Below are 17,466 nucleotides of genomic sequence, written 5' to 3' on the forward strand. Positions count from 1 at the left end.
ATCACAAAAAGTGACGATTCGGCAATGCAATGAGCTCGTAAAGATGCCCCTAAATGTGCATTAAATAATTCATTTATGTAGCAAATTCATGGTATTTACAAATAATATTTTTAAACATCAATTTAAAAATATCCTATGTTCACTAACATTTTTTTATTTAATATTTATTCAATTTCTTTAAAAGTGATTTGCTAAATTAATTTAATTAAAAAAAAACTTAAAATAACATTTTTTTGTTGCTAATAACCTTAAACATAATAAAATAATTATTTAAGTATATATTTATATACACACTAACTCACACACAAATATTAAACACATAAACGATTATACATATAACTACAGAAAAATAGCATAAACCATAGTTTAAAACTAATCATTCAATTATAGACAGCGAAGGCACCTTTACAAATCATGTTATAAAAAAGTAAACATAACAGATGCACATACATAGACATTTAAAAATATGAAATTGTAAATGATTTAAAAAATACAGACAGCTCCTTCCACTTCTTAAACTACTCACCCACACTGAAAGATACGTTATAACACATTTCATTTCCTAAGCCCACATACCAAATGGCACACAACACACATGTAATTGATGTAAGGCTTCACATCATCTCACTACACAGGGAGAATTGTTTGAGAGCCTGGAGAACGGACTATTTTTACATGCTACCAGGAGTAATATGTGTTAGGAATGTATGTTCTTCGGGTTGTGTCTGTTTCCGTTTTCTTCTCGTCACATTTCTACACAGTGTAGGAAAGGGGTTACATGTACACCGTACATAACTACATTTGGGTGTCCTACGCCTAAAATATGCCTATAAAGTTACTAATAGTAGCTATAGAAGCTTGAAATAAGTATTTTGAGTTGTATATGTTCCCCACCCTCTCAAGCAAAGGCATAAATGTGAACATGTGTGAAAGCATGCCTAATGAATTGGCGGAGACAGTTTGGGTAAAATATCAATATATGTATTGGAAAACGTGATAGAAGGGATTCGACAAGTGGTGGATGCTGTTGATGCAATTATTTTGTACCTTTGGTTGGTTGACTCTACTAGTACCTATTGGGCCTCATTTGCAAGGCCTTTGCGCCACTGTTGCATAATTTGTTTTTAACGCAACTGTGATGTAAGCAGTGCTTTACTCTGCTCCACATTTGCAAACTGACATGTTGGCCCAATGCGTCAGTTTGCAAAGCCTTGCTTCACATTACACCTGCACCAGGTATAATATGTGCAAGGTTGGCATTCCCTCAGGAGAAGCCACGCAGAACTGACGCAGTGAAATTTACAATATTTCACTGAATCGTTCTACGACTTCACTGCATCAGAATTTTAATGCCTGCTCTCTATGGGAACCTTCTTCGCATTGCTGGAGTAGGGTCATTTTTTTATGCTAGTCCAGCAATGCATCAGTTTAGAGCCACAGATGTGTCAGAATTTCTGACGAATCTGTGAAAAAGTGCGGCATGGAGCTCTGTATCGTAAATACAGCGCATCCATGGCCCATTAGGTAATCGTTGGTCAGAGCAAGAAATCTGACACATTGGGCCGATGCGTCAGATTCTTGTAAATGAGGCCCATTGTTTCTTACATGATTTTGCAGCACCATTGTTGGTCTGAAAATTTTCATTAAAAAGGAAGTAGAAAGGGAGACAAATCAAAAAAAACTCATGCAATTTATTAGAATATCCAAACCTAGTGTATAAAAAAATAAGACACTTTGGGCCACTCTTGTTAATTAGAAATGTATTTATTCGTGTTGCATTATTTCATTTGACTTTTACTTAGGCAGTGGCAATAAGGACTCAATGAGTGGCAACTGATGCTTGGGCTTTGCTGGGCATCCTGGTGAATTTGAAGGAACCAATGGGAAAGGCTGAGGCACTGGATCCTTAAATGGATCAAATGAGCTGGGGCCGACAGTTCCTCCTGGAACTGCAGGAGAACCAGTGGGAGCACTGAGAGACGGGTCAGGAATAGTTGGAACAGGAAAAACATCTGTCTCGTTCACCCAATAAATGAGCTGCACCGACCCAACAGGCCCTGAAGGTGGGGGAGGCATTGGCTTTGATCCAGTATGTTCTTCTGATGAGCTGCCGTGTTGTTTGTGTCCACCATTGGGAGGACCACGACCTCGCCCATGATCCTTTCCATGTCCATGTCCTTTTTCATGCCCTTTTCCATGCTTTCCGCTGTGCTTTTCTGCATGACTTTCCCCATGCCAGTGAGGTTCACTATGCCTTTCCCTATGTTTGCCCCATCGCTCACGACCTGGATGTTCCTCCTGATGGTGATTTCCATTTTCTGAATGGGTATGGTTGTGCCCATGAGGATGATGATGGTGATGATGCCTATGGCCTCTTCCATGCTTGTGACCGTGTTTGTGACCATGACTATGAGGACCACGTCCACGATGCCTATGATGAGGATCAGGCTATGAAAAAACAGGTAAAAAGCATGTCATTTATGATAAAGATTTTATTGTATGGTTTTTCTGAGAATCTGTGCAGCTGTTAGTGGAATTGCATTTTTATTTTAAACATCACCTTAAAAATCAAATAAATAATACAAATGTCTTCTGAAATATCAGGCGCAGTCATAATTTTGTTATTGTCTGCATCTGGTTTAGTGTGCTTCATGCACATCAGAGGATGGTATTATCACCAAGAGACAGTTTTGTCTCAGTATTGGGCTGTTTGACATTGCAATGGTGAGCCTATGTCAGGGTTCAAAAGATGGTGGATGTTGACCTGGTCTCTCTGTGCTTTTCCCAGCTTAGATTTATGGTATTGTTTAAGGTCCACTATCTATTGTTGGAGGTTGCAGTATATATATAGTACCATTGAAGACAAAGGTGTACATTAGTTCATCCATTACCTACAACATGTATTTCCCCAATGCTTGTGCTTTTGTGTTATATCAAACTATTTTGTGGTGTGCTTTGTAAAGAACTTGCATGCCAAATCCATTATAAAATATACAAGTCTGCGAGATTGTGTGTTATGCTTTAGTAGAAAAAGAGCTGAGACCATTTGTGGGCCAGGGGGCTACATGTATATGATTCTCAGCAGACAGACGTTGGGATGTGCTGTGCAGGGTGTATGATTCTCCACTTGTGATGGCTGTTCCTCTGTGTGTTCTCTGCAGAAAATGGTCTCAACTTTGGTGTTTATCAATAAGATGAAGTAAAAAACCTATGAGAGAGTTGATTAGCTGCCAACTATGACGATCAAAAGAGATGAAGTAGTAATGTGTTCATTACTTATCCATAAACCTATTTGCAATGAGCCCCACTCTTCTTCCTCACAGTACTTGTTTTTGTTCCTCACCACCTTGTGGGCAGTCTCTGTTTTCGACCATTGTGATAGTGCATGGTTAGTACAAACAACACTCTCAAGCAAAAAGTCAGTTATTATATGCCCAATAAAACGTGAAGGGGTTTGAAATCAGTCAAACTGAAAGGGATATTGGCCCTCATTACAACCTTGGCGGGTGGCAGAGGCCGCCTGCCAAGGTTGGACCGCCGAGTGGCCGCCTATGCAGCCACAAACCCACCGGCCGCATTACAACATCCCTACTAGGCCGGCAGCGGTGATCTTGGCCGCAACATTACAGCAGGCTCCTAATGGAGCTGGCGGTGTTGCGGCCGTGCAACGAGTGCAGCTGCACCCGTTGCGCTTTTCACTGTCTGCTGTGCAGACAGTGAAAGGCACGGTGGGGCTGTGCCTGGGGGGCACCTACACTGCCCATGCCAAGTGCATGGGCAGTGCAGGGGCCCCCAGGGGCGCCGCGACTCCCCTTCCCGCCAGCCTTTCCATGGCGGTCTCTACCGCCATGGACAGGCTGGCGGGAAGGGGAGTCATAATCCCCGGGGCAGCTCTGGCGGATTATAACTGCTGGGACAACGATGGTGGGAAAACACCGGTCCCGGCGGTGCGACCGCGGCACTACCGCTGTGGTCATAATATGGTGATTTGTACCGCCAGCCTGTTGGCGGTACAATCGCCAAAACAACCCAGGCGGTCTTTGACCGCCAGGGTTGTAATGAGGGCCATTGTGTTTTCCTGGTTGTGAATGTGGCTCAGACACATTCTGTAAAGAATGTGACAAAGAGGAGGACGGTTCAGTTTAATGAGGGTTACGGTTAAGTCTGTGAACCACTACATTAAAACGATACAGTACAAGGAGTATGTAGTTAATGTGTTGCAAAACAAGTGTGAATTCGAGGATACCTTACATTAGTTTACCTTACGACATTACTATTACACTCTTTAAATCCTCAATTTATTAATTTCATGTCATACTCCTACAGCTTACTAAGATCTATGAAATTGTGGGTTGCTCCACTAAGTTGGTGGTTTATGAAACACAGATCACAGTGACCACTTTATTTTTAGAGCCCTAAGAAAGTGTATTTGCAAGGGACAGGCCTGACGGCATCATGGTGCACTTTGTTCACCTGCCTCCCAAATTCCCTTTTCGTGTAACTTGCTAAGTACATAGGTCCAGATGTGCGTAGCTTTTTTCTTGTCGCGAATGGCCCGATTTCCCTATTTTGCAATTCAGTAATCTATTTACTGAATCTCAAAATAAATTTATGAGTCGCTATTTGGAAGGGGCGTGCAATTGCGGTTGCAAAACAATTGCAGTTACCACTAGGAATAGGTCCCCATCGGACCACTTCCCCTTTGCAAATGGAGAGAAAATATTGTTTCAGAGCAGGCAGTGGTCCCATGGACCACTGTCTACTCTGAAAAAATGAAACTGAAATGTTTCATTTTTCTTTTTGAAATGCATCCCCAGCAGGTCACCATCCCTGTGAGTGCAGTCATTCCCAATGGGGTCGCAAATCGCGACCTACCTCATGAATATTGATGAGATAGGTCATTTGCAACCCCATTGGGAATTGCGAACAGTGTGAGTTACACTGTTGTACATTTGTTTTTTCGACCCTCAATTTATGGCTCACAAATGAGTTGCGAATTACAAGGTGCAAAACCTGTGGTCGTACAGCTTGAAAAAAATGTAAAGACATACAAGAACTTATTTTACTTACGGACTTCTGTACCATGCATTCTTACCTGGCTGTTCATGTCAAATGTCTCAACATGTACAACTTACCTTGGGATCATAGATCTCACAGGAGACAGAGAGACCAGACTCAAGAGGTGATCTAGGGGTACGTGAGTTACCCTTGCAAAACCCGACATGCTGAAAAAGAAAGGAAACATATTGTGTCAAGTTGTAAACTAATGATTCTATTGATTAACACACTGTTATTTTGTTACGATGCTTCTGAAATTTGAATACCATCAGATAAGCTTGCTGTGCCTCTCAAATTTAGCTTAACACTCTAGAATGGGGCTGACTAATGTCAACAAAGCCAGTGCATTGTCAGCTTGCAAAGTCCCACTTGTGAAAATTGTGGCACTTGATTTGATGGCAAGAATCAATGCTCATATGTTTCCCAAACCTGTTTTGCTTTATTTAGTAGCAGCCAAAAATTAAAAAGAAACAAATCTACAGTGAATTGTCAAGTTGGACTCAAAGGGCAATATGCTGTTTAGGCAACACCAAAGTAGCAATTGAATGTGATTGTTGGAAAGGTCTTCTCTCAAAAATTGACTACATATATGGGGCCACTGATGAAAATCCTCAGGCAAAAAGAATGTCATCTGGCGGTTCTTGTATTAAATATTAAATCAAGTACGTGAAAACATTTGCCTCTTTGGATAAAGCTCAGTTTTTGCTAAAGGCAGTTTTCAGCCACCATGTTTTTGAGAGGGCTGACAGAGACATTAGTCACTTTCCATCAACTCTAATGCTGAGTCCTGTCATTCTGCTTTTTCAAACCAGGAATTTAGACACAGAGGTTCCAGAGCGCAAAGAGGAATTTCTGGCCCTCTGATAATAGGGTTTGTTTGGCAACTTGTTTTTCAGGCTGGCAAAAAGTAAACTTAGAGCACTGGGTTTTAGCCACAATTTAATTTTATATTATAGCACTTCATTCAGAACCTTTTAAAACTTTCCTTCCTGAAATTCTCAATTTTTCAGAGGAACTCAGCAATTAGGACTCCTGAGAAGTAGACTATCTAATCTTGAAAGATGAGATTCAGCAAACGTTTCTTCACCTCTGTTAACGCTGAATTTTTACTAATGAATATTCATGTATTCTGAGTGTTGAATTTGCATAGAAAATGAGTTAACGTAGAGAAATAATACACACATTTGAAATTGTGCTTACTTGAGTGACCCCCAATATTCACAAAGTGTACTTATTAACAGCTTATTAACATAAAATGTTGAGCTCATGTTTGAATTAATGTAGTAGTATGTCCTATTAAAGGTTATGTATTATGTATTTGCTTTATTAATCGTAGGCCTTAATTTAGCGAGGTCTTGGCCCTAGTTGCACGGCCTCATGTCAAGCTGCATCGCATAGGCGAATTATGAAATGCCTGCTTAGAGAATTAAATTGTTATTTTCCACTGCATTGACCAAGTGCTGGTAGCTGAAATTCTTTCCCATGAGAACTGCTTTGTAGAATATGCTGTACTAGCTAGGGATACATTGTGTAACTTAGAGTGTGTAAAGACGACCTTCCCAGGAGAAGACAATGGGTGCATAGACTGGAGTATAAGCTGATACACATTTGTTACCTGACAAGCCCAACAACAGGAACAGGAGCAGAGGAGCCAATCATCGACATGTGAACTGTGTACTTGTAAAATCTTAGATTTGGGGTTCAACTTTCATTGGACTAAACGTAAACGTACAATTCTTTGACCAATAGCAACGTGGGAAGTAGTTTTAAGAAATCTAACTTAGTCAGACTGCACCAGGAGGAGACATGCCATTAGCTTTTTCTTTCTCAACCATCCCGAGACGCTATTAGCTAATATTCTTTCTGTGCTGCATGAAGAGACTTTACTTTCCCGAACTTTAATGCTGAATTTCAGTGCCTTGCTAACCCAACTCATGTCCTATTGACGAAGACTGTCACAGCTTGCTGAACCAGACTGAGGCAAGGTATAAGACGATGTTAAGGATTGTTATGTCTATTTGCTTTTGTCCCTACCTACCTACTGCTAATTTTGACAGAGTCATAGTTAGATGTTTTTTTCAAATTTGTATTGACTAAATTGCTTTGCATGAAGGCAAAACATGCTATTCTAATCTGAAGGTTAGTTAGGGTACTCACTGATGATGTTTGCTACACATAATAACAATTGATGTCTTTTCTTTTCCGAATCTAAATGTATACAATTTCTCTTGTGCAGGTATTCTTGCCACTGATCTGTAATCTAACCTTAGAATGTGTAGTGGTCCAAGCCCTGATTACATTGTGATTCTTTAGTAGATTTGGGCAGCCAGTATTGTTTCTGTATGTTTATCATTTGATTTTGAGACTAAGTTACATGATATTAGCATTGTTAATATAGGGAAATAAACATTCTAACATTTACATAAAGGTGTGGTTATTCAAGACCGAAAGGTCATGGTGCGTGTCAATTACTGACTCTTATGATTGTTGGTGCTATTGATTGACATTGGTATTGAATTGTGTTGGTACGGACTCTCATGGTGGGAACTACTCTAAGCGCAGTCAAAGGGCCCATCGACCTACAAACACGTCCCCTTATAAATTAATGAAAATTAACCAAATAGGTTCAGACGCGCTAAAACCTCTCAGCTTTTCTCAGAAATTCCATTCTAATTCAGAAAAAAAAACACAATTATGCAACCTGTGATAAACCTGAAACAATTCAAATGCTTTGTAGTGTGCCATCAGTTCTAGATGGAAACTATTCTCCTGATCAGAGATTCTCTTTTACAGGGACATTAGATGGACTGTCTAGGCCTACAAGATACACTTATTTCTGATGGTTCCTATTCACAAAAATGTTAGAAAGTACCTGCAGTTTCAATGGTACAATCAGGTTTATCACTTCAGTTGTTTCCCTTTTGGCCCGGGGGGGGTTAGCACATTACCGCTTTACAAAACTAATTAAACTAATAGTGTTGATGTTTCAAGAGCTAAATGGATAAAACTAATATGTTAGAAATAGGGTCTTTGGTTGGCAGTCAGTTTACCCCCTGTCGAAGCAAGGACCCTCACTCTAGTCTGGGTATGTCACACACAATCCAAATTATCCTGTGCCCACCCTCTTGTAGCTTGGCACTGAGCAGTCAGGCTTAACTTAGAAGGCAATGTGTAAAGTATTTGTGCAATAAATCTTACAGTAACACAAAAATACACCACACAGTGTTTAGAAAAATATATAGTATTTATTTGGATATTTGCAGGTCAAAACGATCAAAGACGCAATAAGAAAATGTAAGGATACCACTGAAAAATTATATAAAGTGAAAACAAAGTCTCTTTCAAGCACAAAGTACCTGGTTCGCGTGAAAAATCTCCGCAAAGGGCCGCAGGGGAGGAGAAGAGGAGAAACAAAGGGGTGTGCGTCGATTTCTCAGGCCGCACACGATCGATGCATCGTTTAGTTTCCATGCAGGGACAGCTGTGCGTCGATTTCCGGTACTCGGTCATGGATCCTCTTCGGGTTGCGGTATTTTCAGACGCCCCGGGGTTTGTGCGTGGAATCCTGGGCTTGTGACAAGCTCTGTGTCGTTCCAGTGGCCGGTGTGGGGAAATTTCTCCCGCACGCCAGGCGCCGTGTTGATTTCCTCTCTGGAAGTCGGGCTGCGTCATCCCAGGTCGGCTGTGCGTCGATCTGGTGGACCGTGCGTCAAAGTTCTGGTCGCACCGCAGGCGCCACGTCGATCTTTTCCTTGCGAAGTCGAGCTGCGTCGTTCCGGTTCGACGTGCGGTGAATTTCTCACTGCGGGACAGGCTGTGCATAGTTTTTAGCAAGTTGTCTGTCGAATTGTAGCCGCACAAGGAGTCCAGTTGCAAGAGAGAAGTCTTTTTGGTCCAGAGACTTCAGGGAACAGGAGGCAAGCTCTATCCAAGCCCTTGGAGAGCACGTCTTCACCACAGCCAGGGAGCAGCAAGGCAGCAGGGCAACAGCAAGGCAGCAGTCCTTCACAGAAAGCAGTCAGGTGAGTCCTTGGGCAGCCAGGCAGTTCTTCTTGGCAGGATGCAGATTCTGGTTACAAGTTTCTTCTCCAGGAGGTGTCTGAGGTGGTAGGGCAGAGGCCCTGATTTTATATCCACATGTGCCTGTGAAGTAGGGGAGACTTCAAAGAGTGGCTCAGAAGTGCACCAGGTCCCCTTTCAATTCAATCCTGTCTGCCAGGGTCCCAGTAGGGGGTGTGGCAGTCCTTTGTGTGAGAGCAGGCCCTCCACCCTCCCAGCCCAGGAAGACCCATTCAAAATGCAGATGTATGCAAGTGAGGCTGAGTATCCTGTGTTTAGGGTGTGTCTGAGTGAACACACAAGGAGCTGTCAACTAAACCCAGCCAGACGTGGATTGTAAGGCACAGAAAGATTTAAGTGCAGAGAAATGCTCACTTTCTAAAAGTGGCATTTTTAAAATAGTAATATTAAATCCAACTTCACCAGTCAGCAGGATTTTGTATTACCATTCTGGCCATACTAAATATGACCTTCCTACTCCTTTCAGATCAGCAGCTACCATTTCAATACTGTATGAGGGCAGCCCCAATGTTAGCCTATGAAGGGAGCAGGCCTCACAGTAGTGTAAAAACAAATTTAGGAGTTTTACACTACCAGAACATGTAAACTACACAGGTACATGTAATGCCTTCTACCCACACAGCACCCTGCCCTAGGGGTTACCTAGGGCACACCTTAGGGGTGACTTATATGTAGAAAAAGGGGAGTTTTAGGCTTGGCAAGTACTTTTAAATGGCAAGTCGAATTGGCAGTGAAACTGCACACACAGGCCTTGCAAAGGCAGGCCTGAGACAAGGTTAAGGGGCTACTTAAGTGGGTGGCACAATCAGTGCTGCGGGCCCACTAGTAGCTTTTAATCTACAGGCCCTGGGCACATATAGTGCACTCTACTAGGGACTTATAAGTAAATTAAATAGCACAATTGGGTGTGATCCAATGTTATCATGTTTAAAGGGAGAGAGCAGATACACTTTAGCACTGTTTAGTAGTGGTAAAGTGCGCAGAGTCTAAAAACCAGCAAAAACAGAATCTCAAAATTGGAGGGAGGCAGGCAAAAAGTTAGGGGTGACCACCCTAAGGATGTCAGGTCCAACATCTCCAATATATTTGAACTCTCTAAAAGCAACTTCTATAAACATAACATCCTTCCTTCTTGCATTATCAAATCACTCCAAAGAGAGGCTATCACACACCTTCTCTACATTGTCTATGTCTCCCTAATCCATGGAAAATTCACAGATGCCCTTAAGACAGATCATATCCCTTCCATGCTAAAGAAAGCATCGTCGACCCAGCCCTCCTCACCAATGTCCACCCTATTAAGCATCTTTGAATCCTTGGGCTAATAATCGAGAAAACAGTAGCCACCCAGCTGCAGGAGCACATCAACATGAACAATTTCTTCAGGGCTAACAATCAGGCTTCGGTTTCGCCCCTTCGCACTTGGACTTGCGTCGCTCTTTTCCACGCGGGGAAGACGTTGCATCGATTTCCGGCATGCAGACTTGGATCCTTTTCAGGTTGCATTGTTTTCAGACGCCCCGGGGACGATACGTGGAATCCTGGACTTGCGGAACGAAGTCACAGGAGCTGCGTCGATTCAGGTAGGCGATGCGTGGAATTTTCTTTTGCACGTCAGGCGCTGCGTCGATTCCTCTCAGGAAGTCTGGCGTCATCGTTCTGAGTCGGCTTGGGTCGATCCAGTAGGGCCGTGCGTCGAAGTTCTGGTCGCGTCGCTGGCGTTGCATCGATCTTCTATCGCAAAGTCGGGGCTGTGTCGTTCCGGTCTTGGTGTGCGGTGAATTTTTCACTGCAAGCAGGCTGTGCGTCGTTCTTGACAGGCGGTGTGTCGAATTTTCACCGCACAGGGATTTTAGCTGCAGATGAGAAGTCTTTTTGGTCCTGAGACTTCAGGGAACAGAAGGCAAGCTCTATCCAAGCCCTTGGAGACCACTTCTGCAGCACAGCAAGAGAGCAGCAAGACATCAGGGCAAAAGCAAGGCAGCAGTCCTCTTCAGAAAGCAGTCAGGTGAGCCTTTGGGCAGCCAGGCAGTTCTTCTTCTCAGTGTACAGGTTCTGGTTCAGGTTTCTTCTCCAGGAAGAGTCTGAGTTGGTTGGGCAGAGGCCCTGTTTTTATACCCAAATGTGCCTTTCAAGTGGGGGAGACTTCAAAGAGCGGCTTAGAAGTGCACCAGGTCCCCTTTCAGTTCAATCCTGTCTGCCAGGGTCACAGAAGGGGGTGTGGCAGTCTTTTGTGTGAGAGCAGGCCCTCTACCCTCCCAGCCCAGGAAGACCCATTCAAAATGCAGATGTATGCAAGTGAGTTTGAGTATCCTGTGTTTGGGTTGTGTCTCAGTGAATGCACAAGGAGCTGTCACCTAAACTCAGCCAGACGTGGATTGTAAGACACAGAACGATTTAAGTGCAGAGAAATGCTCACTTTCTAAAAGTGGCAGTTCTAAAATAGTAATATTAAATCCAACTTCACCAGTCAGCAAGATTTTGAATTACCATTCTGGCCATACTAAATATGACCTTCCTACTCCTTTCAGATCAGCAGCTACCACTCAAACAATGTATGAGGGCAGCCCCAATGTTAGCCTATGAAGGGAGCAGGCCTCACAGTAGTGTATAAACAAATTTAGGAGTTTTACACTACCAGGACATATAAACTACACATGTACATGTCCTGCCTTTTACCTACACAGCACCCTGCCCTAGGGATTACCTAGGGCACACCTTAGGGGTGACATATATGTAGAAAAAGGGGTGTTTTAGGCTTGGCAAGTGCTTTTAAATGCCAAGTCGAATTGGCAGTGAAACTGCACACACAGGCCTTGCAGTGGCAGGCCTGAGACAAGGTTAAGGGGCTACATAAGTGGGTGGCACAATCAGTGCTGCAGGCCCACTAGTAGCATTTAATCTACAAGCCCTGGGCACATATAGTGCCTTCTACTAGGGACTTATAAGTAAATTAAATAATCCAATTGGGTATGATCCAAGGTTACCATGTTTAAAGGGAGAGAGCATATGCAGTTTTGCACTGATTAGCAGTGGTAAAGTGCGCAGAGTCTTAAAAACAGCAAAAACAGTGTCCAAAAAGTTAGGGGTGACCACCCTAAGGCTGTCAGGTCTACCATAATCGTTTATGTGGACAACATTATGTTCATATTAAATGAGCACAGAATAAGATGCAGTGAGTTTGGATTCTTGAATGTTTTGGATATAGTCTTAATGCCGCCGAGATGTGTAAGACAATAATGTAAATTAGGAATATTTTTCTTTCAAACTGTAGCGGATAGTGAAACAGTTGTACGGTCCTTTTTTGCAATTTCAAGAACTCTAAGAGTTTGTAATTGAAAAAATAGATTTTCGGTTGTAGAAATCCCAAATTAGAAGTCTGTAAACTTTTTCTGACTCCTAAAGTGGGATTGAGAATGAATAGCGATTTAGGGCCTGATTAAAACTTTAGAGGAAGGTGTTAATCCGGCCCAAAAGTGACGGATATACCACCAGCCGTATTACGAGTCTATTATATCCTATGGAATTCGTAATACGGCTGGTGGTATATCCGTCACATTTGGGACGGATTAACACCTCCTCCAAAGTTGTAATCAGGCCCTTAGTGTTTGGAAGGAGCTTGTTGTTGGCGTTTCCAAATACCAAACTGGTATGTGTGTCAATGATTTGCAAAAGAAATTTGTTTACAAAACATCGAAAAATCGCAGACTCTTGAGTTGAGGAGATAGACGAGTCGCAAAAAGGAAGAGATAACTTCCCTCTTTATGTATGCTACAAAAAAGTTTGTTTGAGATCACTTAGTAGTCGAGGACCCAATACCAACTTTCAAAGAAATTTTGAAAAAAATGAGTAAAACGTCTGTTGAAAACAGCCACATTTTCAGTAAGAAAAAAACGCATTTAAAAAAATGTTTACTTTGTTGAAAGCGATATGTGACAGCCACCAACTAAAGTGTTTAGCAATTTGTGACCTACCTCATAAATATCAGGTTGGTGTGAGTATGATTCACTTCAATTCGGAGATGCTGTAGGCATCCTTCCCAAATACTGAAGTGGCATGCAATGTGTCAATTTTTTGCGAATTAAATCAAGTCACAAAACATTGAAAACTTACTAGCTCAGGCTTCTGGGTGGGAATGCATTCTATTGTAAACACTTCCCCTCTGTGAATGGAAAAAACATGTTTGTTTGGGAAGTGGGCCACCACTCCCAACTGTCAGACAAATGTAAAATAAAAAACAAACATTTCTTTTTTAGGCATAGCTGGGTTTCCTATAAGGAAAATGGGCAGCATTAAAAAAAAAAGTTTACTATATTGAAAGATAATCACAGATAAGGTGGCCTGCTGACCATAGCAGGCAAGCATCTCTGTGATGGGCACCAACTGAAGAGATTCTCAATATGTAATATACCTTATTATTAATCACAACATATGTCATATTGCGACTCACTCCAAATCGGAAATTAGCAAACTGACCTATTAGTACACATGATGGTTCCTTAAGGTCTTTACTGGTCCAACACTACTGCTCTGAAATTGCAACACAATTTTTGCCACCAGTAGTTAATACATTTGGTCCTAGATTTGCAGTGATGACTATGAAGGGATATGAAGTGCTCAATTACTTAGAGCCTGATTATGAGTACTGCAGGCGCCGTACTCTCGATGGCGGTCCAACATCCGCCTCCTCTGTGGTTCGCCCGCCAGATTCTGACCATGCCGGACTGAATGCACAAGACTGCCGCAACCGCCAGGATCTTGGATCCTGCAGAGGTAGGGAAAGCCATGATAAATTGTGGTAGTGCCGATGCCGGTACTGCTGTGCTGACTATGACCTGCCTTTCCGCTGAGCTTTTCATGGTGGGGACGCCACCATGAAAAGCTTGGCAGAAAGGCAGGGAAGGGGCCTCAAAGAGGTGATTGTGCACATTGGGCAGTGTGGCTGAGGGCACATGTTGTGCCCCCCTATGCCTGCACTGTTGGTGCACACTGTTTGCCATGCACAACATTGTGCATGCCAACAGTGCACTGAGGTGCATCTGGCGCTGCTCTACGGCGACATGTGCTTCATGCTCACTTTATGAGCTGAAGCATGCCACCACAGTGCCAGTGCTGCAGACACACCGCCAGCCTGGCAGTAGTGTTGTAATGCAGCGGTCAGGATGGCACTGGCTTGGCACCTTTCTCCTGACTGCTGGACGGCGGTCCGGCAGTCAGAACGCCAAACCCAAAATCAGCCCCTTACTAATAAAATATGGATGCAAGGCTGTTCAAAGTAAGTGAATGTGAAATTGTAATTCTGCTAGTTAATTGTATTTTGCAATTTCATTACAATGTTAAAGTTTGAATTTGTTTCCATTATGCCTTTGGTAAATTTGCAGAGTTTGTTTTTCAGATAAATGTGTTCTAAAAGAAATTGCGATAAGTCAAATTGATTTTTTTCTCTCATGCAATCCCTAGTTATTCTGACTCTTCCTCCTGCAATTAAAATAAATACCCATTTTAAACAATGTCATGAAATATGTCTGTCTTCCAAATAATGTAAAAATGTCCATGGAAGTGAATATCTAAAAGTTCTTTCAATGTTTTCATTCTATAGCATTTAATATCAGAACATGAGACATTGCTGCTTCTGAACATCATTTGTGCAGGTTATGCAGAAATATGTTTTCAACTGTGTACTTACTGCTTTGTCATCTTCTAAGACCTCACAGTCTGACGTATTTTCTACTAATCTGGAGCAGTTGGTCTCTCTAATACTGAATTCCATATAATATGATGCTCCAATCACCCACTGAAAGATTGAAAATGCCATTATGAGAAATATGCAGGTACATTTGAATATTTATAATATGTGCACATAAAAGATATTAATAATAATAGTCTTAATCTCAGATATTCTCCATAATTATAATCTATGTATAATGCTTTGCATATTACTACACATGAGCACTGGAACTAGGAGTTGTCATATATATCACTTTAGATTCATGATTACAAGCAAATCTCAACTGTGGGAATTGATGCAATATCTAAGCTATCCATGCATAACTGATGTTTTTTGCTAATAAACACTGACGGCAATACTATCCAATTTACAATGAACATGATGTGTTGCTCAACATTGATACACCTTTTGTCATATTCTAATACAATCATTTATTATGTCCTTATTAGTAATAAACTAAAAACATTTGCCCAGCCCAATTTTCTAAAGTACATATATGATCTATAAAATATATTGTAATATCTCTAAATAACAAGAAAACTTCAGAAGTTACTTTTCAAGTCTTGATAGTGGGCAGTTGATAGTCACCTGCATCGATGCCCTTTCAACCTTATCAAGAATGAAGTAGTTGGTATTGTTGCTTTCCTTGTTGTATTTTTCAACAAGTGCTTCTGCTTTCTGTACATATTCAGGTGTGATTTGATATAAAAGTGGACAATCTGGGCACATACCAACAATCAATCGCGGAGGAACTGTGAATGTAAAAAATAAATATTACATTCTTCTATACACTGACATTCTTATGCTTTGTTTTAGTGAGATGCATATTTAGTACTAACTCATGAAAGCATATTTTCTATAGAAATTAGAATGTACTCAAAGATGACCAGGCAATCACGTAGCTAAGGATAAAGTTTACACAAGGAATATTAACCTTGTAATTCCCATATTTATTGTATAATGCTATTTCATTTTCCATTTTTACTCACTCTACTCCCCACCTAGTCTTTGGGAGTTAATGCCTTCTCATGCATTATTATGATTTATTGAAGTGATACGTTACCAGTGCTGAGGGTACAATTATAACTGTACAGTTTCACTTTCCTCCAGGGCAAATTGAGATAAAGCACAGCTTTGCACTGTCCAAAAACCTAGGTCAGAAACAGGTCACATTATAAATGGAATAGCATTCATTTGCAATATTACATAATTGTGTGTGGTTAAAATTCCCTATTTTCACCTGGCATTGGTTGATCATTCATTTCTAGAATGTTATAATCTACATATTGAGCAATACAGCATGTATGTCTTGTATTTGAAGGCATTACTTAATTTTGCCATTAGGACTCTAGTCTGGACCACATTGCAAATAAACCCATTGCCAACATATGCTTCAGTGCCAAAGTACCTTCAGTATAACGTAAGTGGTGAGCAGTTTGAAAAGGTAGTTCTAGGAACCTTTAACACACCTTGCAAAACCAGCATCATTTGTGGATTAGGTTTTTAATAAAAAAAATAGAGGCCATGTGTTTCTTTACTTCAGAGAGTAATGGGATATTCAGATTATGTTGTCTAAGAATAATAAGCAAGGGGAGTTTGAATGGATTAACAAGCTGTTTTAGCTGAAAAATTCTCTATTGCTTAGACCAGAGTAGGAATAGTGAACCTAACCTCACTGAAGTCTAATACTTTCCCTCTTCTTGCTTAGGCTGGAGTCGGAACAGTAACTCTAAGCTCTCCAAATTCCAACATTTTGCCTGTTGTTACTTAGACTGTAGTGGGAATAGTAAATCTAACACATCCTAAGTCCAACTCATTGCCTAATGTTGAGGTTGAGGTGAGAAGATTAAACCTAACCCCTCCAAAGTCCAACACTATACTTATTGTTGCTTACATTATAGTAGGAATAGCAAATCGAAACCTCTGAAGTCCAACACCTTCCCTACTGTTGCTTAAACCGAAGTGGCAATAGTAAATCTAACACCTCCAAAGTCCAAAACCTTCCCTACGGTTGCATATACTTTCTTTTAAATATATATAGATTTGTATATTCCATTTAAGGTATTAAATAAAACTATCCAATATGTTTATTTTAATATTTAAATTAGGTTAGATATTTTCTATTCTATGTTTGTTTATTATATATATGTTTGATCATTTTCATATTACATTTCTTGTAGTATATGAAATTAAATGTATTTAAACATTGTTTAATTATTAGTTTTATATTGTTAAATAATCTCTCCATATATAAATATACATCTATCTATCTATCTATCTATCTATCTATCTATCTATCTATCTATCTATCTATCTACCTATATGTACATTTTAGCATAACTTTTTAAAACCATTATTTAACATGCTATTATTTTTTATTTAATTCATATTTTAAATAAATGAAGACCCATGAGAGATTTTGCAAAGTTTTTATCTGTGCTTCTATGGCAACACACATTTGTTAATTCCAAATTCCTTTACTCGTGCAACCTGCTCTATAGCACCCTCTGTCGCCACTCTTCCCTCCATTACTCATCAGACTTTGAGTGGGGTACAATGCCTTGGCATTCTTGGTACAACAGAATGCATTGCTATGTCCT

At 41.0% G+C, this 17,466-nt stretch overlaps 1 protein-coding gene across 2 annotated transcripts in view; it reads right to left on the reverse strand.

Moving 5' to 3' along the window:
* Window positions 1–1,745: 1,745 nt before the first annotated feature.
* The window catches only part of LOC138265423 (fetuin-B-like), a 37,585-nt gene continuing 21,864 nt past the window's right edge, over window positions 1,746–17,466 (reverse strand). For both annotated transcript variants that reach the window (XM_069213121.1, XM_069213120.1), the window contains 5 exons: window positions 15,930–16,017; window positions 15,455–15,618; window positions 14,825–14,932; window positions 5,136–5,225; window positions 1,746–2,448 (listed from right to left, as the gene is read on the reverse strand). In XM_069213121.1, coding sequence (XP_069069222.1) covers window positions 1,795–2,448; window positions 5,136–5,225; window positions 14,825–14,932; window positions 15,455–15,618; window positions 15,930–16,017 — 1,104 coding nt within the window. In that variant the 3' untranslated portion in view covers window positions 1,746–1,794. The remainder of the gene's footprint in view (window positions 2,449–5,135; window positions 5,226–14,824; window positions 14,933–15,454; window positions 15,619–15,929; window positions 16,018–17,466) is intronic.

Source organism: Pleurodeles waltl, chromosome 11, assembly GCF_031143425.1.
Source record: "Pleurodeles waltl isolate 20211129_DDA chromosome 11, aPleWal1.hap1.20221129, whole genome shotgun sequence".
NCBI lineage: Eukaryota > Metazoa > Chordata > Amphibia > Caudata > Salamandridae > Pleurodeles > Pleurodeles waltl.